This window comes from Cordyceps fumosorosea (genome assembly GCF_001636725.1).
Source record: "Cordyceps fumosorosea ARSEF 2679 chromosome Unknown scaffold_16, whole genome shotgun sequence".
Taxonomy (NCBI): Eukaryota; Fungi; Ascomycota; class Sordariomycetes; order Hypocreales; family Cordycipitaceae; genus Cordyceps; species Cordyceps fumosorosea.
In genome coordinates, this window is record NW_017387316.1 from 715,651 (window position 1) to 739,474 (window position 23,824).

General features: G+C 55.6%; 7 protein-coding genes across 7 annotated transcripts; 5 read left to right on the forward strand and 2 right to left on the reverse strand.

The window, feature by feature from the left end:
• Positions 1-1,082: 1,082 nt before the first annotated feature.
• On the reverse strand, positions 1,083-2,836 carry ISF_06429 (acid phosphatase (PhoG); the record flags this gene model as incomplete). The annotated part of the gene is made up of 4 exons (XM_018850033.1): positions 1,083-1,197; positions 1,252-1,607; positions 1,662-2,598; positions 2,700-2,836. 4 exons carry the CDS (start codon positions 2,834-2,836, stop codon positions 1,083-1,085), a joined length of 1,545 nt encoding a protein of 514 aa, XP_018703010.1.
• A 3,027-nt stretch (positions 2,837-5,863) lies between these two features.
• On the reverse strand, positions 5,864-7,444 carry ISF_06430 (n-acetylglucosamine-6-phosphate deacetylase; the record flags this gene model as incomplete). Its single annotated transcript, XM_018850034.1, has 3 exons — positions 5,864-6,116; positions 6,197-6,867; positions 7,037-7,444. 3 exons carry the CDS (start codon positions 7,442-7,444, stop codon positions 5,864-5,866), a joined length of 1,332 nt encoding a protein of 443 aa, XP_018703011.1.
• A 1,879-nt stretch (positions 7,445-9,323) lies between these two features.
• Positions 9,324-12,414, forward strand: ISF_06431 (Glycoside hydrolase, superfamily; the record flags this gene model as incomplete). The annotated part of the gene is made up of 3 exons (XM_018850035.1): positions 9,324-9,394; positions 9,556-12,256; positions 12,325-12,414. 3 exons carry the CDS (start codon positions 9,324-9,326, stop codon positions 12,412-12,414), a joined length of 2,862 nt encoding a protein of 953 aa, XP_018703012.1.
• An 823-nt stretch (positions 12,415-13,237) lies between these two features.
• ISF_06432 (RXT2-lik) lies at positions 13,238-14,752 on the forward strand (the record flags this gene model as incomplete). The annotated part of the gene is made up of 4 exons (XM_018850036.1): positions 13,238-13,310; positions 13,452-13,549; positions 13,627-13,789; positions 13,854-14,752. The coding sequence occupies 4 exons, from the start codon at positions 13,238-13,240 to the stop codon at positions 14,750-14,752; spliced, it is 1,233 nt and encodes a 410-aa protein (XP_018703013.1).
• A 1,058-nt stretch (positions 14,753-15,810) lies between these two features.
• Positions 15,811-16,687, forward strand: ISF_06433 (phosphatidylethanolamine N-methyltransferase; the record flags this gene model as incomplete). The annotated part of the gene is made up of 3 exons (XM_018850037.1): positions 15,811-15,874; positions 15,953-15,992; positions 16,117-16,687. 3 exons carry the CDS (start codon positions 15,811-15,813, stop codon positions 16,685-16,687), a joined length of 675 nt encoding a protein of 224 aa, XP_018703014.1.
• Positions 16,688-18,599: 1,912 nt separating this feature from the next.
• On the forward strand, positions 18,600-20,293 carry ISF_06434 (transporter protein smf2; the record flags this gene model as incomplete). The annotated part of the gene is made up of 2 exons (XM_018850038.1): positions 18,600-18,849; positions 18,924-20,293. The coding sequence occupies 2 exons, from the start codon at positions 18,600-18,602 to the stop codon at positions 20,291-20,293; spliced, it is 1,620 nt and encodes a 539-aa protein (XP_018703015.1).
• A 723-nt stretch (positions 20,294-21,016) lies between these two features.
• ISF_06435 (VHS domain protein) lies at positions 21,017-22,618 on the forward strand (the record flags this gene model as incomplete). Its single annotated transcript, XM_018850039.1, has 5 exons — positions 21,017-21,028; positions 21,107-21,499; positions 21,602-22,045; positions 22,128-22,284; positions 22,359-22,618. 5 exons carry the CDS (start codon positions 21,017-21,019, stop codon positions 22,616-22,618), a joined length of 1,266 nt encoding a protein of 421 aa, XP_018703016.1.
• Between the last annotated feature and the right edge of the window lie 1,206 nt (positions 22,619-23,824).

The window sequence follows — 23,824 nt, forward strand, 5'->3', positions numbered from 1 at the left end:
TCCCGCGGTCTATGTATCTCATATTCATCCTCTCCGTTGTCGCTGCCCGTGGCCTGACTGTCTGCAATGCACGGCCGTTGACTGTATTGCATGACCGAGAAAGCGCCAGCCGCTCTGTGAAAGGCTACGTTACGTTACAAGGGGGGGGGCCAAGGCATATGAGTGGAAAAAGTCGGAAAAGTACAAGGCCACACAAAGAAGAAGTTTCATGCTCGAACCCCTTTCTACCTTTATCCATCTCTGTGTGTCTCGTCTCACCGCGAGTTTCGTCACTGCCCAGTCCTTGTTCGTGACTGCGGGGAGAAGACCGACGGGGTTCCATTCTGGGATACCAAAAGGGAGAGGGAGAGGCCCGCGGCGCCCCGCGCCGCAGCTGTTTACATGACACGGAGAGCACGGTTGTTGGCACGGTCGACAAGAACCTTGGCTTCTCCCCTTGCATCACAACTCCACGGCCGCCGTGCCAGGTCTTGATGCAAATCGTGCAGGCCTGCATCGGGCATGAGTCGTGTATATACTAAACGAACCGGTTTCTCTGACTCTCTTTCTCTCTCCCTCCCTCCTGGCCCATGGGGAGCCCTCAACTCCACCTCGACGATCAAGACACCGAGTGCGCTGCAATGAAATCAGTTTATATATTTCTTCCTTGATACCAAACAAAAAAGACTCTTCAACCTGTGACCAAAAGCCGATCCTCCCACCACACCGAAAGAGGGACCGGAAACAGAAAGAAAGATGTTGTATATACAATTCTCCCATATATTGGACCCTGCAACTACAGGACAAAGGTTGGCGTTAACACAAGACGCTGCTGCGAAAGAGAGAAAAACGAAAAGAAAACAACACGACCCTAGGGTATAAAAGGCGGGAAAGAAAGTAAGCAGCAACCAATATATCCAACAATGGTCGGCCTGCTTATTCAAAACGGGGCATGCAGCAGCCGCATACCCAACGCGAGTTGAAAGTGATGCCATACCCTCTCATGGCCAAACGCTGGCGTGTTCAGGTACAACGTAATATTGATACAGGGTTATTCGTCGATGCGTGATCGTCTTTTGCCGTTGGTAGAATGCGGTTCGGTCTCAATCTGCTAAAAAGTATCGCTTCGCTTTGCCGCGCTTCGCCTCGACCACCTCAAGCGGCTCATGCGTATGGTGCACTACGTGGGGCCTGTACACGGCGTCTACTGGGGGCATCCTAAATCTTGTCAGCAAGCACAAACATCGCGAACGGGTCGCGGGAAAGGCATACCAATCATCGACACTGAGAGGAAAGTACTCGTACAACGGGTCCGCCTCTTCTGTTGGACTACTAGCAGAGTGTTGACCAATGGCGGGATGCGATTTGCCGAGCTTCGGACTCTGCAGCTCTGCGCTCGACCGGTTGGGACTTCTTTCATCTTCGGAGAGAGACAGGTTGATGGGCGCGCCAGCCTCGCGCGGCCTCGACATGGAGCCGCGGTGGCCGGAGGCTGTTCGCGGCGCATCAGGGTTCCATGCTGGTACCGGTGGCTTGTTTACAGTCGGTGACAAAGCCATTCGCTTCGCGGGGTGTGGACTTTGGGTTGGTTGAATCACGGGTTGCGGGGTCGCCCAATCGTTGGGATTCTGTTGTCAATCAGCAATGGCGAATATATGCCAGGCATCCAGCAGCTGCCTTACCGGTATAGCTCCAGGCATAGTGTGATATCTCTGCATTGCAGCCTGGAGGTGTTCTCTTTCGACCTTTAATGTGGTGCCATCGGAGCTGGCCGTGTTCTTTCTTTCCATGCGCTTATCGCCTGAGAGGGGCACGTCCTTTCTACTGTCAAAATTCCTAGGACTACGGCCGCGGACAATGACGGGCCCTGATTGAATTTCGGCAATCTTGAGCGTTTCACCATTTTTGGCCTTGCCGAGGAGACTAATTTGAACGACATAGTGTTGCTGCAAGCCCTTTCTGCGACCGTTATTAGCCGTGGCGTGCTTGAATTGCAGCCTCTTCCACGAGACAGGGATCGAAACACGGTTGGCATCCAGCTCCTGGCCGGCAGATAAGTCAATGTTGACGTTGGGCGGGGCAGTTGCAACCTTGCTGTCCTCGCCAGCCTGTGGATTAGAGCTCTTCCATGGGATGGATATGATCTCCGTAATTTTACCCTCGATGGATTCGAGGGCGTTAATGGAGGCAGAGAGCTCGACTAGAGGGACTTGACGACCCTGTTCATCCATGATGTGAGAAATGGTGCGGGACAGGGTGATCTGGCCGGCGCATTGCCAGAGGTTGCGGCGGTAGCAGGTCAGCTCGAGAGGACGGCCTGTGGTTTCGCCGCCAAAGACATCCTCAGCGACAAAGAACATGCCATAGAGCTCGGCAGACATGGCCATGTCGGCGAATTGCCCAGCGTCATCGACAATGGTGGCACTCATGACAGGGTCGGAGAAGCCGAGGAGTTTATTGTCGAGGTCCTGCGGAGAAGAGTCCTCGTGAAGGACATCCTGGTTTGGCGTAGGCTCATACTGGCGGGTCGAGTAAGAGAAGGGATCCTCAAAGGTGGTCGCAAAGTTGTCAAAGTCATAGGAAGGCGCGAAGGGTAGTGTGGGGAGCGGACCGGTATCGCTATTTTGAAAGGTCAGCGCTTAGCAGGTTTGGCGAACGCAACGTGGTCGCGCGACACGGCTGGCGGCAGGGGTCGAGGTGAGAGTGGAAGATGAACGTACATAAGGGCTTCATCGAAGCCGCCGAGGTCCTGGTCGAAGGCATCCATGGTCATGGACTGGCGGGCGTGGTTCATGGCGATCGATTCGTTCTGTGCCGGAGTGGCATTCATTACCGGCATGGAGTTGAAGGAAGCCATGGCATCGTCCAGGGTCGGGCCAGTCAGCACCGCATCGGACAGTCTGACTGTCCGTTAGATATGAGGCGGCGACAAGTGGTCGCTGGGATGAGAGGCAGCAGCCCGGTCGGCCCGATTGGCGGGAGCGAGGTTCTCAAGCGTGGTGGTGATTGAGGAGCCTGGATGTGATGTCGAGGGCAAGATTGCGCAGGGAGGGGAAGGCGCCGGGCGACAGTTGGCAGACGGCGAATTGCGGGCAGACGGCGTTTCGAGGGTTTGGTTTGCCGGTCAGCTGGCGATGTGTTGTTGAAGATGGATGTCTCGGCCAGTGAGTTGGTGGGATGGGCTGAGCAAGGTTAGTCGATAGCTTAGTAGGTAAGGTAAGATAGGCAGATGAAAGGTACCGAGGACCGGTTGCTGGTGCAGTGCAGGACGAGTTGCGAGACAAAGGTTGCCTGCGACCTAGCAAAGTGTGGAGGAGATGCTGCAGGGCGGGCGACCAGGCGATAGCTGAGTTGAGTTAGCACGATGAGAGAAAGAGGGGACAAGCCAAACGGCGGAGAAAAAAAAAGAGGCAGCAGATGAAGTTCTGGGTGTGGAAGGGTACCTACTCAGCTACCACCTTCCTGCAGATTGGGGCCGTTCGAGGTTGTTGCAGGTTCTGTTCTGGCAGCCGGCTAGCCCCAGCAGGTCGAAGCCAGGGCAAGCTGGCCAAAATCAGCCAACCGTCGACGAGTTTGTGGGGTCGGCGAAGCCCCGAAGAAGTCATGGAATGGCCCACACGCACCGCCGACTAACTACAACTACTAAAAAATGGCCTATTGTCCACTAAAACTCTCACTGCCGATAACACAAAACGATGGCCATTGCTGCGCTTATCCTCAGTGTTAGCCAACGACCTTGCATACAGGAGATAAGGCGAAGGAAAGCGGTCGAGAAAAAGAACTCACGGGAGGGGGGGAAAGGCAAAAAAAAAAAAAAAAAAAAAAAAAGGGGATGAGTTCCTCACCTTCCCTGGCCGCCTGGCAATCCAGCTTGCCTGGTTTCGCTAAAACCTGTAAATCACGTACCCATCCACCCCATGTACCTGCGCGGGAGGAGTGGGCATGCGCTTTGATGGGCAAGCTTTCTGACGGAATTTTGCTCATTAGAACAGCTATGCCAGAAGATATCACATCTGCCCTCGACCCTTGTTCCATGTCAAAAACGGTGACAGTCCAACTATTTCAGAGGATCATAACAAGGCAAAGACAGAAACTAAAGAGAAAAATATTCCTTACAGAAACAAGGAATAGCGTTAACATATAAGAACCAAAGGCCGCACGCAAGTCTGGCACAACTGACCTCCCTTGCCAAGCCACCACACGCTGCCATGAGTCGAGCGAGATACTGCGACTGGCAGCTACGACAAAAGGGGAGGAGATAAAAGGGGCGCATCGCACGTCATGATTGTCTTGCTTCATTTTTGTCAATGCCATGCAAGAAAAATTCCTTGTAGTGGGCGGCAAGATGTATTCGTCCCCTGTCAGACATCTCACCTCTCTCAGGCATCTCACTGATCTTACAGGTAGGCAGGTACCTAACACGGGGACAAACTCATGTTGCAGCCCACTCTATTTTCATCCATCTGCTTTTTACTTATGCAGTTGGCTGCTGCAATTCATTAGGTCAGAGGGCCACTAAAAACCATGCTCCAGGGGACGTATGTAGGCGCCGGGGCCTGCGATTAAACTGGAACGGGAAAGCCCTACGGCTCAGTGGGTTCAGTGGCTCGCTATAACCCTTCTAACAGGCACCACCGAGATCCTGTCCTCCCAGGTACCGACGACACCAAACCTGCCCATCCAGATTCGGCATTCAGGAGGAACAAAGACTAAAAAGCATAAATGAATAACTAGAAAATAAAATAAATCATATCAGTACTTGCCACGTGCCGCCCAGCCTGCCACTTTACAGCACATGCCTGGCTCCTCTGTGGCTGCCTCGCTCCTCCTCCGGACCCCGTGATGCCCGCTCCGCCGAATACTATCCGTACAGAGGTGGTGTCCGACGGGCCGTGGCGGGGAACACTCAAACTCCCCAAAATCCCAGTTGTTCTCGCCTTGTCTACCCCAGATTTCAATGAGAGCAAAAAGCAAAAAAAGCAAAAAAAGCCAGAAACCCCTCCAAATTTCCACACCACATACAAGCTAATCTACCGGTTGCACTGCATGGCGCGCAGCCACCAGTCAGCAGCCCATCACCAAACCAGTACATTTTCCCTATCTAAATTAACAGTACTGCTACCTGAATGTACTACAATGGCTTTTAACCGGGGCCGGGAACGTCGGCGCCATTATTACTAGAGCCGCCGGACAGACGAACTTGTCCAGATGGCTTGGCTTCCCATCGTTGCCTTCGCACCAGCGGAAGCTACCCTGTCGGCGCGGCACACAAAGTTGCTAGCGTCGTTACCCCGTAGATACCGAATTTCGTAGCATCTTTAGACATCTTTGCCTGCCTTATCAAAAACTTCCTGCCGAAACGCATAGGGCTAGACAGGCGGTACAGTTCCTCGTCGGATGGTGGGGGGTTAGGTAGGACAATGGATGCTGCTGTAACCACCGACCTTCCCTCCCGTCTTGCCGCTGCAGGTCGCGCACATCCGGGGTTTGGGGTACATTAGCCATTGATACTATAATAAAAGGTATAGTACATATGCATTTACTATAATGGGCCCCTCGTTGTTGGCCGACGCGGGGCAAATGAGGGTAAATTGCTTTCGTGATGTTGTTGAATGGACTCTCATGCTCATCTGTAAGTGTGTTTGTATTTATATTTGTACTTGTTTGCACTTATATCTGTACTGTGGATTTTTTTTTTCATTTTCAATTTGTTTCCCAGAACCGCTTAAAAATGCTAACAACGCCGTGAGTTCCCTTTATGTACAGTCTATCAATTTGTTCAAGTCTTCGTCCCTCATCCTTTATGTTGCTGCAGACTACACCCTCGGTAGCAGGGCTATCTTCTTTCTTCTTTTTTTTTCAACAAAAAAAAACAACGTCTATTCTATGCCTCGGCCCGGGGCAGACGGGCACCAAATTTCCACACCTCGTCCAGGACGAGCTTGTGATGCCCGTTGGCCGTCATCTCGTCGGTAAAGATGAGCAAATCAGCGTCCGCGCCCGCCTCGAGCGTACCCTTGACGCCCTGCAGCCCCATCATGGCCGCCGGGGTGGCGGTGACGGCCTTGAGAGCCTGGGGGATGCCCTCGCCGGACCACTCCAGGAAGTTGTTGACACACTCTAGTAGAGTGATGGAGCTGTGCGCAAAATGTCAGTGACTTTGTGGTTCAACACGGTGATGCGGCGATTCCCGCCCAAAACGAAAAGCCTCGCTTACCTTCCGGCGATGGTGTCGGAATTCTCTAGCAGCAGCTTGGAGCCCTTCTTGACAATGTTGGCCGTCGTCTCGCCGTTGGTCCAGGGGTAGGCGCCGTCGGGCAGGCCGACGAGGTGCATGGCGTCGGTGACGAGGATGAAGCCGTCCGGGTGGGCGTTGAAGGCGATCTTGACGGTGGTCGGGTGGAGGTGAATGCCGTCGGCGATGACGCCGTAGAAGGGGCGCGGCAGGCTCTCGGCCTCGCCGAGGACGCCAAAGATGCCCGGGTTGCGGTGGTGCAGCGGGCGCATGGCGTTGAAGAGGTGGGTGATCATGGTTGCGCCCTGACCGACGGCCTGCGAGGCCTCCTCGTAGGTGGCCTCGGAGTGGCCGACGGCGTAGCGGATGCCGCGCGCGGTGATGTCGGGGATGAGCCGCATCATGTCGCCGCGCTCGGGGGCCGCCGTGATCATGCGCACGGGGATGGTGCCGCCGGGTGTCGCGGGGGTCAGGTTGGCGGCGCCGTAGCAGGCCTCGAGGTCGGCAAAGGTGTGCGCCTCGATGAGCACGTCGACGTTGTGCACGCCGTTCTTGGTCGGGTTGAGGAAGGGCCCCTCACAGTGGGCGCCGAGGGACTCGGCGCCGTCCTCGGCCTTGTGGGAGTGGCCGGACGGGCCTAGGAAGGGGAGGGCCTGTAAGTGATGAGGCGTGTTAGTGGCAATCAGCCGGGGCCAGCTTGGGGAGATCGGATTGGAGAAGAGGAGACAAAGTGGCCCTACAGCGACATAAGAGCCCAAATGAAGGCGTCAAGTCTTTGCGAACCGCTTCGTGTGAGTCGTGTTGGTCGGTGCCGGCACATACCTTTTGGTAGAGCTCCGGCCGTTGGCTGGTGATGGTGGGAATGTACGAAGTGACGCCGGTCTGAACCAGGAGCTTCTGGCACTCCTTGACCTTTTTGCCGTAGTGAGACATGTCGTCAAGCAGGGTAGAAAAGTTGAAGCCAAAGGCGCCGTTGAGCTGGCACTCAATCATGCCGGGCGACACGATGCGGCCGCCGAGGTCGACGGTCTGGTCGGGGAGGACGAGGTCGTCGAAGAAGACGGTCTGGCTGTTGACGATTTTGCCCGTCTCGGAGCTGACCCAGAGATCGCCTTTAACGAGGCGGTCACCGAGGAGGAGACGACAGTTGGTCAGCTTTGTGAGGCCATGATTTTTGCTCGGCTGGGCGGCGGCGGCGGTGGTGGCGCCGTTGGTGACGAGGGCCGGCATCGTCTCGGGGCGGGTGGGTATAGACGGCGCGGGCCAAGTAGGTTCGACTCTTTCGATCTCTTTCTCGGGTCTGGTGAGGTTCCTCTGACTGGAAGAAATGGAGGATATCTAGGAATACGGGAATAGAAATGGGAACGAAACAAAAGATGACGTTAATGGTCGTTTTGGGGTGGTGGCCTATACTACAACAAAAACAGCGACGGCACCGGGATGGAACGGCGGGCGAGGAATGGGCAAGTACTAGTAAGAGTTGGAGCAGTCGCCCAAAACAGCACCACCGCACCACAGCGACAAGGACCCGTGGAGCTTGATAGGACGGTGGAGGCCTGCCAGATCGGATTGTAGCAAGCGGAGATGCAGCGAAGAGTTAAAGAACAAGAGAAATAAAAATAAAAATAAAAATAAAAATAAAAAATATAGACGGTAAAAATCTACTCAGCATACACATACCAAGTTAGCAGCTCTGGCTGTCACCTTGCCATCCATCATGGACGGGCTGGGTGGGGAAGTTGAGGAAGCGCCGGTGGTTGCTGGTTACGGCTTGAGCGGAGCAGGCTGGCGGATGGGAGACAGCAGAAGCTCAACGTGCGCTGGTACGTTAGACATGGTGGCAAGCACTAATATCAAGCTCTTTGGAGAGTCATGTGGTCCAGTGGTTCGTTGGTTGATGCGGGCGTGGTCCGTCGCGGCATTATTCATGAGTGTGTTTCAGCGGGATGGCATCACCGTTATGCGTACGGGAAAGAGCTGGGCATGACAAGTCTCCTCGGAGACGGCAAGGAACTACTGAAACAATTCCAGGGAAATTCTGTCGATATTTCCAAAGTAAGCAGTTCCTCGTCCAACGCAGTTCACTACCAACAAGTACTTGGTAGACGTCGGCGAGTTTTGCGGCATCATCGCGATGGATGATGGATGCATCCTTGATTCCCCAGGACACTCCCCAGGACACTCCCCAGGACACTCCCCAGAGGGCACTGACTTGGGTAGCGTTCTGTGCCAGCGCTGGGCCGCATGTAACGTTAAATTGCCCCCCAGGCCACCCCCAATGCCCCCAAGCTTGGGGTCCTGTCCTGCAACACCCCCTGGGCACCCACTGCTGCCCACTCCAGCAACCAAGCCTTTTTCTGCTCCAACAAACTCGCCTGTTAGAAAATCGTCGGACATGAAATCCGCGGCCTTGCCGTGCTGGGAAAGCCGCCTTTGTACTTTGTAGCTTCCCTACTTAAAATGTCGCCTTCACAAGCAGGTAATTGCTTGGCAGCTGCCTCCCTCACCGCCCATGCTGCTTCGAGACCTCCTCGGCGGCAGAATTCTTTCCATCTACCCGAAGTTCAGCCCACCTGTTCATCTTGCAAGCAAATCGGCAGCGAGTTCGTTCATCTGTGGTCAATCATCATGTTGCTGCACCTGCCTGTCTCTCAAGGATATTCTAGAGATAGATGCCTACACAGGCTCCTCAAAGTCAAACTGCTAGCTGAGCTGCCAATCGCCAAGTCACCCAAGTCACCCAAGTCACCCAAGTAACAGGCAATCAAGAGAGCCATCGCCATCGGCCTACACCAACTGGCTTCCTTCCCCAACGGACATTCAACTTCAACTCCTGCCCATCATAATCATACTGCATCCTTTGATTTACCCATCCTGGCACAGACTCCCTCACGCAGCCTGGCTGCCGCCTGATTAGTGGCTGAAGGCGGAGGCGGAGCCCCCCATTCCGCGCCTCCGGTCCCTCCACCACGCGCTTGAACTCAATCGGCTCAAGTTCAATCTATCCTCAACCTACTGTATCTGCAGAGACCCTCCGCACATCAACCTCAACCGTTGCGCACGCCATTCCAGGCATGCGCACAGCTGCCTGACTAGCCGCCCGTGCATCATGACCTCCAACACCGCCAACAATGGCGCCGACATCGCTGATATTGACCCCATATATCAGAACCTGGACTGGTACGTGTACCCGACCCAAGCCCATCGTGAGCCTCCTTGATACGCTTCGGGTGCTGCTTTGTAGCCATTGCCATCAGCAGTTGCGCTCATGTCTCCCATGATGGCTTTTTTCCCTCGTTTTCTTTCGGTATCCAGACCAAAGACTAACTCCACTCTAATAGGGCAATTGGCCAAACTCTGATTATGGGCTGGGATGGAATAGAAGTCACACCCCAGATCAGGACACTCATCGAAGATCATCATCTAGGCTCCATCATTCTCACCGCCAAAAACCTCAAATGTATGTCCTCCTTCATCAATCCTCGCCCAGGCCTGTCCCCCAACATCCCGCTGACCCCTGCCGCAGCTGCTCAGCAAACTGCCAGACTCGTTCAAGAGCTGCAGACCATTGCCCAAAATGCTGGCCACCCCCAGCCGCTGCTCATCGCCGTCGACCAAGAGAATGGCGGCGTCAACAGTCTGTTTGATGAGGACTATGTATGTCAATTTCCCAGTGCCATGGGCATCGCAGCTGCCGGCAGCCCAGAGCTCGCCTACGAAGTCACCAAGGCCACGGCCACGGAAATCTCAGCCTGTGGCGTCAACCTTATGCTCGGTCCCGTTCTTGACGTCTTGAACAATGCCCGTTACCAACCGCTCGGCGTGCGTGCCACCAGTGATGACCCCCAGGAAGTATCACAGTATGGCCTTGCCGCCATGGCTGGTATTCGCGACGCCGGCATCGCCACTTGCGGCAAGCATTTCCCCTCCTACGGCAACCTCGACTTTCTTGGTTCAAGCTTGGACGTACCCATTATTACCCAGACCCTCGAAGAACTCAGTCTAAGCGCACTTGTTCCCTTCCGCAATGCAGTCGCTTCAGGAAAACTTGATGCCATGTTTGTCGGCGGCTGCGGTCTCTCGAATCCTTCCATGAATGTCAGCCATGCATGTTTGTCAGACCAGGTAGTCGACGACATGCTGCGCAGCGAATTGGGTTTCAGAGGCGTTGCCATCTCTGAGTGCCTTGAGATGGAGGCTCTGAGTCACGACCTCGGTGTTCAGAACGGCGTCGTCATGGCCGTCGAAGCCGGCTGTGATTTGGTCCTTCTCTGTCGAGCATACGACATTCAATTAGAGGCCATCAAGGGCCTTAAACTCGGCTTAGAGAATGGCATTATCACCAAAGAGAGAATATTTACTTCACTGCGACGCGTTCTCCACCTCAAATCTACCTGCACTTCTTGGACCAAGGCTCTCAACCCCCCCGGCATCTCTTTGCTCTCCCAGCTTCATCCTTCTCATTTAGCCCTGTCTCGCCGTGCATTCGACGAATCAATCACAGTCATCCGAGATAAGGACCAGCTGCTACCCCTTTCACAATCGATGCACCCCGGCGAGGAACTGCTACTCTTAACCCCTCTTGTCAAACCACTCCCAGCGTCGTCGTTGACCAAAAGCTTCTTGGACTCCAAGCAGGATCAATCACTAGCCACGGGTAATCATGAGCGATGGGTGCACCGACGTCAGGACAGAACTGCGCACATGAGCGGCGAGGGTGTATTCCGCGAGTTTGGGAAAACCCTCGCGCGCCACCGGAATGAGAAGCTGCTACACACAAGCTATACTGCCAACGGTGTAAGGCCAGTGCATGAAAATCTCATTAACCGCGCATCTTGTATAATTATCTTTACCGCCGATGCAAACAGAAACCTGTATCAGGCAGGTTTCACAAAGCACGTTGATATGATGTGCTCCATGCTCCGAAGTCGCGGCCAGAAGAAGCACCTTATTGTCGTCGCCGTCAGCTCGCCGTACGATTTTGCCATGGACAAATCCATCGGCACGTACGTCTGCACTTTCGACTTTACCGAGAATGCCATGGCGTCCCTGGTGCGCGTCCTCATCGGCGAGGTCAAGCCTGTGGGAAGCTTGCCAGGCACTCTTCGAAAGAGTAAAAAGGTCCTCAAGTCGCGGCAGCTTTGGCTGGTGGAAGAATATGACCGCGAGCGCGATGCCACCGGTCTGGACGATCTACTCAAGGCCATCCATCGCGCTGGAGGCTCGGACCTGGACTTTCTGTCCAACACGAGCGCATCAGCATTTGAACTCTTCAACACCAACATCAAGGAAGCACATTATGTGGTGCGAAACAGTAGCACGCAAGCGCTGTACGGATTTGTGGCCACGTACGTGACGGGGTCTGTCGGCATCCTCGGGGCGCTCATTGTCGACCCGACAAAGCGAAACGTGTCTATCGGCCGGTCGCTGCACAAGCGCGCGCTCAAGACACTGTCACAGCAGCGCGGCCTCAAGAGGGTGCAACTCGGCGCGTGCTTCCCCGGCGTCTTCCCGGGTCTCGCGCTCGGCGCCGAGGCCGCCACAGTCAAGACATGGTTCAGCAACAGCGGGTGGGACACGCAGTTCCCGCGACGGCTGACCAACATGGTCATTGCCGACCTGGGTGGGTGGGCGGCGCCCGAGGGCCTGCTGCCGACAATCCAGCGGGCCAATATTAGCTTCGACCTGATTCACGGGCTCGACAACGCTGACGCAGTGCTCCACCACGTGCGGGCGGCCGAGGGCGGCGGGCCCGAGGTGGTCGAGCTGTACCGCTACGCGCTGGCCGAGAGCAAGACGTGCGGCATCGTGCGTGCCAAGGACCCCGCCGGTGCTATCATGGGCACCATTATCATCTGCAGGCCTGGCAGCCCGCTGGCGACGTACATCCCGGCTCTGCGGTCCCGGTCGGAAAGTATCGCGGGCATCGTGGCGCCCACGGTGCCGCCCGGCCCGCTGTCGACGTTGGTCCTACAGGGACTCGCGCTGATGGGCGTGCGCCAATGCAAGAGCCACAAGGCGAGCAAGGCAGTGCTCAGCCGGGTGAGTTTTCCTTTCTTTCCCAATTCCTTTTTCGGTCTCGTGAGTTCGGTTGCTGACACTTTCTGTAGGTCGTAGATGACACTTCCGAGCCTTTGATTGCCATGGGCTTCGACTCTCTGCAGAGCTTTGAAGAGATTACCAACTCTCCAGACATGTGAGTGGGAGATTTACAGGCTCATTAAGAAACGACCCTAACAATGTATAGCTTCCAAAGTTAAAGTTGATTCCTGGAGTAAGACAGTGCGGTGTGAGATTTTATGACGTATATACCACTCTATTCTCGCGTGATTTATATTTGAATTTATTTGGAGGGGAAGAGCGAGGACGTTGGCCATGTATACCATTTTCGAACATTTGGAACAAAAGAGCAAAAAAAGACCATCGATGGTCGCGCGCCACGGTGAATATTTGCTTAACTAACGAGTTGAAATATTTACAGTACAGTTAAGAGCGGGTAAATATCGGCAAGCAGCCACAGTGAGGCGGTGTCGGCGAAATACCTGAGAGCGTTGTGGGCGCGTGATTGGCCTGAGCAAAGCTGTCGCTGTCTGGCTGGGGCCCACCTCGGCCTGGCCTGGCCTGACCTGGCCTGGCCGCCTGGTTGCGGGCTCTCCGCAGCCAGGCCTAACAAAATCCTAGGCGGTGGTGGTGGTTGCATTGCTACCCTCGCCAGCGTGCCTTACCTTTGACGTTAGTAGGTGCCACCACCACTTTCTCTCCCTCTTGTTTCTCTCTCCCCAAGCTCCAAACACCACCCCTCCACGACAAAGAATCAAGTATCGATTAGCAGGATTGGCAACCAGAGAGACTGCAAGACGCATTGGCTTTGCTATTTTTACTTTGAGCCGTCACTCTGTCGAGTCTGCGAGCCCCTCCTCCGACTGCGAAAAATCCCCAGCGACCGAGCGGCTTCCAGCCCGCCTTCTGCCAATTCCTTTTTGCTTTGAGCGCACCACCCAGCTACCTGCGCCCTTGCCCACCATGGCGTCGCAGCAAGTCCTCTTCGCTGAGACGATAGCGGCTATGAAAAAGGCATTCAAGAGGAGAGCATATGGTAAGGACACCTCGGCCGCGCCGTGCGTTCTGGTGGTGGCCGGCAGGACTCGAACGTCAGAGAAAGAAAACAGTCGCTAACCACTCGCCGGGGCCTTGCCCCGATCGCGCACTGCAGATTCCGATTCCGATTCCGAAATAGAACATCATACAAACCGTGGGCACAAGCTCAAGAAGAAGGGTCGCTTCGCGCACAAGGGCCAGCTGGTGCCGGCCTCGGGGCCTAGCGCCTACAAAGAGGTAGGTTGACTCGAACGGCGCTGAGTCGACCAACGCGCGAGCGGGATGCTAATCAGTCGACCATGTGCCGTTTGCAGGAAATTGATTACGCGGGCGTCCGACGATCTATTATTTCTCGCAATCCGCCGCTGGTGGACGACGATGGCTACGAGGTCCTTAGCGAGGATGAACCCCAACGCGTGGAGAGCGCCATCCAAGCAGCTGCCGAGCTCAACCCGTACTCCAATATTCGCCTAGAACGTAAGTGAGCTCTCGAGCTGAACCGCGGCCCGTCGCCCAATCCTACCCATGCTGACCATGACAGACATCCTCGCCCCGTTGACCGCAGCCACCGACCTCGCGTCCCACCCGACCCTCTCGAAACCCTTCATCTCTCAGGACCTCACCGAGCTGGTCGATCACAGCTGCCAGCTCATGCGACAGGAAAACCAATCATTGTGGCAGGTGCGGCAGCTGTGGACGCCATTGTATGGCGACCTCACATGGATTCCGTGCGAGCTCATGATTAGCGAGAACGATAAGACGCTATATACACAAGACCATGTCCCGCGCCGATCAGGAGCGCTGCCGGCAAGATCAGGGGCCGCGACTGTCAACGGTGACACCAGCGCAGAGCCGGAGCGACAAAGGGCGAACGGTGACAACTCGAATCACGACGGTGACGTTAGCATGGCCGATGCCGGAGCGAGAAATGGCAACGTCGCAGCCAAGAATACCGATACAGCAAGAGACGGCAGAAGGGATGGTGAGAATAGTTCAGGTGATGGCCATAAAGACGGCACGAACAGACCGATGGATGCCGAGGAAGGGCCAAGGGAGGAAGAGGAAGACGGGATTGAAGCGGTGATACACCCGATATTCCTGCCACCGGCGGCAGCACGGCCAGACCGCGATCTGGGGTTGCCAGCAAGTGAGGCAGAGGACATCCGGCGATTGTTGGCGCTGTACATCCAGAAACAGGAGGAGGTGTGCCGGGGCACGTACAGACTGCACCGGGGCTTGCTCGAGGCGCAGCGGCTGCGCAAGGACGTGCTGCACTGGTCCAAGGCGGAGGCGCACTGCGGCGTAAACCGCGACATGTCGGACGGGGAGGACTGGTACGACAAGGAGGAATGGGGCCTGACCGAGGACCTGAAGAAGGGTCACGACGAGGAGGAGGAAGATACCACAACACAGGCCAAAAAGACGCGGGCGCGGAGATAGAAACCCGAGTCCCAAGATGACGCGGGCGCGGAGATGGAATCCCCAACGAAGAAGCGAAGGAAAAGGAGGAGGGGGTGACTGATTATTCCCCGTCCTTGCTGGTTGTCCTTCCGTTTTTCTGTTTAAATCTGGCGGGTTGGGTCTTTTTTTTTTTTTTTCAAATATAGGCGTATGGGTGCATGTATATCTCAGTATTGTTACGTATCAATGGGTATTGGGGTTTGTGCCTTTTGTGCAACTACCTATGAGTATAACGTTAATTGTTAGTGGAATGAGGCTTATGTGCCGAGAGTTCATCCGGGGCAAGCGGTCACGCGACAATTATTGTGATTAGGTAAAAGGGACACCTTTTGCGCGGATAAATGACTGACCGATAGACAAATGGATGAATGGATGAATGACAGATGGAATGGGACAGAAAATGACATGTGAAGATTAATTTCAGAGCGAGGGAGAAAACGAAGCCTTGTGCCCCAACGAAACAAGCGGCACAACAAAAAAACGAGAGAGGAAGGGTCCCGATTTGATCCAATAACAAACGAGCATAACTGGCTAGCTATCCGTATCTGTATCTTTTCCTACACCTTGTATATTTTGCATCTTCTGTATCTTGCGTATCTCTTTCACTTTTTCTATCTACTGGATCGATGTCTTCATTAAGTACGGTTTCTGGAATCCTTGACAGGGACATCTGTAGTAGAGTGAAACCTAGTGCCGACTCCAAGCGAACGTAATGTATTCGCAGCAGAGAAAAAGCTGGAGCTTGTCCTGCTCCGCCCGCCCGTTCCCCGCCTGGGGCAGAAGCTCCTCCTGCCGTGCTTGACGGCGCCGGCGACGCGTGGGGAAAGCTTTAGAGGGAAGAGGAGCAGACGGCCGGACAGCTTCTCTCCCTCTTCCATCTCTGTCGTCATTCCTCATTTGCTGTCGCTTTTCATCTCCATCTTCCGTCCTCCTTTTTCATTCTCGGTGGTGCTCAGGAGCCCTTTGCATTGCCACGTCAATAAAACCTCTCGTTTTTTATTGGACAACCCTGCGTTCCACAGCCCCCAAGATAAACCATGGCGTCGTCACTCGTGGGCCAATTGGCCAGCTATGTCGATTTCGACAAGCAGAGCCTGCGAAGTGAGTGCAAGCTGCAGAATTACGAGAGGGAAAAGAAGGAAAATAAATAAATCAGGACGACTAACCTGCATCGTGTAGTCTCGGCCGCGTCCATCATCTTTAACCCTCTCTTCTGGAAGTAAGCCGATCAAACCCGTTCCCCTCCCCAAAGTCGCGTGCAGTACAGTCCGTTTGTCTAACCTTGTGCCAAAACAGCATCGTCGCTCGTCAAGGTTCGAACCGCGCTCTATATTCTATAACAGCTCAGACAAGGAAGGGGGAAGAGGAAAATGGCTAATTCAATCTCATATCTTTGCAGAATACCGTAACCAGGTCCTCAGCAAGCTATTTGGGGGCAACCGCACCCTGGCCAACTACGCCCTCGCCGCCACCATCTTCTCCATCGGCATCATCCGCGACTGGCTCTACAAGACGGCCATTCTCGAGCAGCCCACGCACCCGGCCCTACAGGGCCTGCCCACGCAGGCGGCTGCCTACACGCTCCTCGCCGCCGGCAACGTGCTGGTGGTGACGTCGACGTGGCGCCTGGGTATCCGTGGCACCTTCCTCGGCGACTACTTTGGCTTCCTCCAGGAGAAGATGGTGACGGGCTTCCCCTTCAACGTGACGGGCGCGCCCATGTACTGGGGCTCGACGATGAGCTTCCTCGGCACGGCGTTGCTATTCGGGCGGCCGGCGGGCGTCGTGCTGACGGCGCTCGTGTACGTCGTGTACGTCGTGGCGCTGCGCTTCGAGGACCCCTTCACGGCGGGCATCTACGCGAAGCGCGACCGCGACCGCGCGGCGGCCAAGGCGGGAAAGAAGAGCAACTAAAGAGGAGGTTTATGAAGGGGGTTTTCTTTTTCTTCTCTTTGGAAAATGAGCCGGACGGGGGCGCTGGATGCATGCGCCGTGTCCCTTTTCGTGACTTTGGTGTGTCGTTATCAACTGACGTGACCAAGTGCATGCGTGCGTGCCCTGTGTTGTATTGCCATGACTGTGACGAGCGAAAAAAGGATGATGAATGTGGAAGGAGGTAAAGAAAGAAACAAAAGTCGTTCAACAGTGGCTTTAATGGTATGGCTTGAGTAGGTATTCTTTTTGGACTAGGTAGATGTGAAATGGACAAATACCCGCGACAAGGGAGCATTCAGACGAACCAACCCCTGCCCCTCCTTCGGCTTCCGTAGACGGATCTAGACCGGCGCTTTTACGGAGCATTTGTATTTAAAGTAGGAGATGAAGACGGCAGTTGTGAATATTGAGCAAGTTGCTATCGTGGCCAAGTCCCACCATCTGCACGTTCCAGGGTGCTGTCGGCAGCATCGTGCCGGGTACAGGCCCTGCCGAGTAGGACGGAGAGGCAAGTCCGCACATCGTTGTGGCTGTGAAGAATGGGTTCTTGCTACTTGCGGGGGCCGCTTTTTAAATGTACGAAGAGATCAGGCAACATGGAGGCTGAAGAGAAGGCTTTCTGGGGCCGCTGGGCTGATATTGAGTTGGCCCTGGCAGCTGGACGTACCCTAGAGGCTACGGTGACGGAGGCCCGAAGCGTATTTGGAGGTCAGGTCATACCGGACAGTGAAGCTCGGCTTCCCGTGATTGGAGCGTTTGGTTTCTCAGTATCGCCGACTTTCTCTCTTGCGGGCCCCTCATGTCTCGGATAGATCTTTCGTTCGTCACGAAGTATAATCTCCATGGCTTGTCTAGGGATTGTCAGTCCCACGTCCATGAGGTCGCAATTCCCACCGACGTCCCGCTCACAGCCCAGCCTCGTAAACTTCTTTTTATACTCAAAGATGAAAAAAAAAAAACCAGTCTTGCCAGTGTCAAAGCAGGCGGTGAACCCCGCAGTTATTATATACCACCCACACAAGATAAAAAAGGGCATCCTTATTTGGAATCGGCGGGCAGTTCCTAGCGCCCACTTTAGCACTTGGCACGGGCGCGGCTCTGTGGGCATCCGAACCCGGAGAGCTGCAGATCATGAACGGCACGCACGCAGGCAACTCTCCTCTCATTCCCATTTAAGGGCCGCGATGTCTCTCTTCCGCTTTCCTCTTCTTCTCTTTATCTTTCAGCTGTACCATCTCTTGGACCTTGAGAGATGCGCGCCTGGTTTTCTTCCCTGCTTGTTACGTAAACCGCAGAACAGACTCAAATACATCGGAAGGAACCGGATGACCCGCTTTGCTTCGGCACCCTAACCGACGAACGCCATACCAAGACCCCAACCAGCAACCTCGTCTTGCATGACTCCGCCACGATATCGGGGTTATCCTCGTTTCTTTTTTCTATAACAGCCAGAAAATACTGCGATATCTCTCGCTTGCACTCTTGGCATTTGAAAAACAAAAATCGCCTCGTCGCCTCCGTTCAGCTGCAGCCCGTCGGAACTGGCCTAGCGCATCGAAACAGGCAGGTACTCACGAACTCAATGTGAAAATTTGCCTCCACGCGACTATTCATCAATATTACATATCCGGCGACAGCGGCTAGGATAAGCAAGACTCCGAAACCACAAACCCAAACTCATCAGGAAAAAGGCAGTGCAACAATACTTATACCGCTCTTCTTAACTCCCATGGCCATCGCGGAAGCAACCTGCAAACGTCGCACATCGACCAACATCTCAAGACCCGAACCCCGCCGCTGACGGGTTCGTTTCTGAAGAAAAAAAAAAAGAAAAAGAGGCCTAAACCTCAAATCCAAGAATTCACAGCAAATTTACGAAAAGAACGACGCAATGGTCAAGGACGCTACGGTCGCAGTCACACGTACTGCCTCCGCCTCATCGGCGCAGCAGTCAAACTACGCAACCACGCCAAGCAGCGATGGCGGTCTGCTCCCGCGCCTACGACAGCCACAGCCGCCGCCTTCGATGCGCCTGCGGCTCGTGAATCAGCATGTCCGCCCGCGGTTGCACAAGCTCAAAAAGGTCCTCTTCAACTATGCCAAGTTTGTCGGGCCGGGCTTCATGATTTCCGTCGCCTACAGTTCGTCTGCCCTCTCCCCTCCATTGACACCCGAGAACTTTGGAACCTCTTGCTGACAACCTTCCCTCCTGTAGTCGACCCCGGCAACTACGCAACTGATATTGCCGCCGGTGCCTCGTACCAGTACCGGCTGCTCTTCATCGTGCTGCTCAGCAACCTCTTCGCCATCCTGCTGCAGACGCTGGCCATCCAGCTCGGCACCGTCACCGGCCATGACCTCGCCTCGGCCTGTCGCGCCCACTGCCCGCGCTGGCTCAACTATCTGCTCTACGCCCTTGCCGAGATCGCCATCATCGCCACCGATCTCGCCGAGGTCATTGGTACCGCCATTGCTCTTAACCTGCTCATCCCCCGCCTGCCCATCGTCGCCGGCGTCGCCCTCTCCATCGTCGACGTCATGTTCATCCTCGTCTTCTACCGCCCGGACGGTGCCATGAAGGGCCTCCGCCTCTTTGAGTTCTTCGTTTGCCTGCTCGTCCTCGGTGTCGTCGTGTGCTTCTGCATCCAGCTGTCCATGATCCGCGGCTCCAGCGCCGGCCAAGTCTTCCGCGGCTTCATCCCTTCAAAGGAGCTTGTCGAGCCTCAGGCCCTCTACCAGGCTTGCGGCATCCTCGGCGCCACTGTTATGCCGCACAGCCTGTTCCTCGGCTCCGGTATCGTCCAGCCGCGCCTCAAAGAATACGACACCCAGAAGGGCCTAATCCCCGAGGAGCCGGCCTCGTCCGGCGCGTCCACAAACGAGGAGACTTACGACAAGATCACCTATGTGCCCTCTCAAGCCGCCATCAAGCACTGCCTCAAGTACTCCATCATAGAGCTCAGCACCTCGCTATTCACCTTTGCGCTGTTTGTCAACTCGGCCATCCTGATCGTTGCTGGCGCCTCGCTCTACAAGAACGAGGACGCTCTCGACGCCGACATCTTCGGGATCCACGCCCTGCTCTCCCAGAGCATCTCACCCGCTGTCGGCACCATCTTCGCGCTGGCCCTGCTGCTCTCGGGCATCTCCGCCGGCATCGTCTGCACCATTGCCGGCCAGATGGTGTCGGAGGGCGCGCTGCGCTGGAAGGTGAAGCCCTGGGTGCGCCGCTTTATCACGCGCGCCATCAGCGTCACCCCGTCGCTCGTCATCGCCGGCGTCATCGGCCGCTCGGGCCTCAACACGGCCCTCACTGCCTCCCAGGTCGTCCTCAGCTCTGTCCTCCCCTTCACGACCCTGCCGCTCATCTACTTCACGAGCCGCACCCGCTACATGACTGTGCGGCCCGGCATGGCGCGCTACCACGTCGAGGACGAGATTGACGCCGTCAGCATCGATGAGGGGCCCGGCATCGACATGTCCAACCCGTGGTGGCTGATCATCCTCGGCGGCCTCGTGTGGCTGGTCATGGCCGTCATGAACGTGGCGAACCTTGTCCTTCTCGGCCTTGGAAAGGCTGGCTAAGGATCTACTTGCGCATTTGCACAGAATACATGCATTGGAAACATACAGTAGGATGGAGTTTAGAGCTGGACATTTTGTCAAGTTTTTGATCATGAGCATTTTTTGCGACTAGGCATCTTTGATTTTGAATGACATTCATGTTGATATGAGGTACTGAGTATTCTTTTTTAAAAAAGTATACGAATTTTGGCTTTTATGCTTGGGTATACAGTTGCTGCTGGTGGCGCTCTTGAAATCGATGACTACCTAACTAGCAGCAAGCAAGCGGGCGCAAGGCTTCAAGCTATCAATGTACATACATACGTCACCATCTCCACCAAGGTAGTCTGGGGAAGACAGCCTTGACAATGGAGAGCTTCCGAATTAGCATAAATCCTGTCGTTTGCAATTGCGACCGGCAATTTGCAATTGCCAGCATAAAAACATCGAGAAATTCGGAAGAAAGTCCATCCCGCCTGATTGGCCCGCTGAAACCCTTCTGTGGAAGCGCTGGCGACCCCTCCAATTGGCGGGGCGCAGGTATAACGCGGGGTGACACTCGAGTTACAGTTACCGCTCGTGACAGCTTCAGCGCGCGCGCCCGTTTTCCGCTCTCCACCACCGTTTACCCCAAACCAGACTGTCTTGCTCTTCCACGAGCCCCGAGAGCTGGTCGCCTCTTACCCTCTCACCCTACCACACAACCTCCTAGTTTCTCTGGATAGAACGGAGCAAGAAGTCGCCATGTTTCAATCGGTATGGACTCACCCTTCCCCCCCGCGCGCGCGCCGCCTCGCCTGTCCTGCTTGCTAACCTAACCACCCACCTCTTCAGAAACCGTACTCGGCCGTCACGGCCACCATCGAGAACCTCACCTCCGAGGACTTCGCCGAGGACGACCTCTCCGGCATCGTCGAGCTCGTCGAGGCCATCTCGCTGCAGGCCTCGGGCCCGACCGAGGCCGCGCGCGCGATCCGCAAGAAGCTCAAGTACGGCAGCGCGCACCGGCAGCTGCGCGCGCTGGCCCTGCTCGACGGGCTGATGCAGAACGCGGGGCCGCGCTTCCAGCGCACCTTTGCCGACGAGCCGCTGCTCGAGCGCCTGCGCGTCTGCGGCACCTCGGAGCTCGCGGACCCGGCGGTGCGCGCGCGCTGTCGCGAGCTGTTCCGGCAGTGGGCGCAGTACGCGGGCACGCCTGGCCTGGAGCGGATCGCGCGGCTGCACAAGGTAATCCATCTCTCATTTGCATCTCTGTTCCGGTCGGCGTTGGTGAAGAGCCGACGATTCTCGCACGCAGGGCTGACTAGATGTTGCTGTGGCCATGCATAGGAACTACCGAAACGAAAAGTCGCAGTCACCCAAGAACGATCCAAGGTCATCCGAGAGACCGAAGCGAACCCTTTCGGCGACGACGAGGAAGAGGAAGCCACACGGCGTGCCGCCGCTGCCGCTGCGGCCGGATCCTCCCACAAGCCCTCGGGGTCCACGTCACTACCTTCCGGCGGCAGCGGCAGCAGTTTCTTCTCTTCGTTGGGCAGCAGGGACTCGTCGGGCAAAAAGTCTTCGCGCAAGAGTGGCAAGCGGCGGCCGTTCAACCTCGAGGCCGAAAAGGAGCAGATGAAGGCCGTCGTCGCCGACGCGACGATGGCGAGCACCGGTCTGCTCAACGCCCTGCAGAGCATCAACCGCGAGCGGGAGCGCATCTCGGACAACCAGGCGGCTGTGCAGAGCTTTGAGGCCTGCAAGCAGCTGCGAAGGCGCGTGTTGCGCTACGTATGTTTTCTTCTTCTTTTCCTTCCTACCGAGAGTGAGGAGTGACGGAGAGGGAGTGCTAACGCGACGATATGCTATCCAGATTCATCACGTAGAGAACGAGCAATGGCTCGGAGCTCTTCTGCACGCCAACGACGAGCTCGTCCACGCTCTCATGACGTACGAGCAGCTTGATCAGTCCATCGATGCCGACAGCGACTCGGACGACGAGATTGCCGAGCAGGCGCACCTCTACAAGAGTATGAACTACCTTCCCCTCCTCGCAGAAGCTGTAGCAACAGCCTGCCTGTCTACATGAATTAACAAGTACCAGTGGTAACCGCGCAGAAAGGCAAAGACAGTGCCGCCACAGCCACACACGAGACGCCTGCCGTGGACCGGCTCGCCCTCAACGAGCCGGGACTCGCAAAGACCTCCGCCGGCGCCGCACACAAGGCGCCGCGGGTTGTGGAGCCCGGAGATGACCTAGAGAGCGCGTCGGAGGAGGAGGACGATGACGAAGATGACCCGTTCGGCGACAGCCATGTCGTGGTGGGCACGCCGGCGGCGGAGAGGCTGGAGCCTCGGTGGTGAGCGGGCAGCCAACGGAGAATAGTAGGCGGGCATGGGAGCGAGAAAGAAACTATCTGTTTGTCCACTCCCGGAGGAAGCTCTTCTAATTGGCGGCTGTTAGAGGGGGACTGATCTTGAGGGGCGGTCTTCTTGCTCTATCTTTTCTTTTCTTCGCATCTTTTTGTTCTGAAGGAGTCACAGCCTGACTGATTTCTTGAAAGTGATGTTGCTCCAGGTATTTCTCGCCTGGGATGTGATTGATGGACTTGTGCTTCTCTTGTTCCATCGTTGTTGGCTATTCATCGTTAACCTCGCATTGTACGGAGAAGGACATCGTGAACTCCCCCCACATTAGCGGGCGTCTCATTATGCAAATCCATTGAACCGAACTCGGAGATGCCCTCCTCTTTTTAGAATGCGGTAATGATCAGTAACGAAAGTCGCGGCATGAAACCCGCGTACGAACGCGTGTCGGTACAGTAATATTCACCAGCGTCACCGCCGCATGTCTTGCACCTGTTCCAGCCACATCCGCCCAACCCCGTAGGCTGGTTTCCTTTCCGACGACTGTAGGCAGCGTGTTGTTTCTTTCAGGTATTACTCCCAAAAAGAGGGAGGTGTTCCCGTAAACCGGCTCAGTCCCGAGAAACCTCCGTTCCAGAGGGACGCCCGTTTTCCGCGCCGGGAGGTGCGCCACATTACGGGAAGCAACCAATGTCTTAACATTGTCCGCAACATCGGGTGGTCTTTGTCCTGCCGTCCGTCTTCGCTTTCATTTCGATCCTTTGCCAGTATTAGCCCTGCTGCATGTACGGGATGCTCCATCGAGGGTCGGAAGATATAAATAACATCAATCTTCTTTAGGAGGTTCCGCAAGAACGACGTCGAAAAAAAAGTCACCGGTTCGGGCGAGAACCGAAGATTGATGATGTCGGCCCCGACGGCGGGAACAGGCCGAGACCAGAAAACAAATAGGGTACCCGCAAACAAGGTTCTTCCTACCGAGACAATTGACCGCGTCTCCTATTTTGGTTCCCGGCGTGCGTAACAAGATAAGTAAAGCATACTCATATCGTTGCGAGGTCGCCAGCCAAAACCACCCGCCCGGTTGCTCTTACATACTTCCTCCACATCTTGACAAGACGATACGACGCTGCCACACGGCCACCGGATTTGGACCGAAATCAATCTGCAGGTGGCGCAATGAGTGTGGACAAGCTCAAAAAC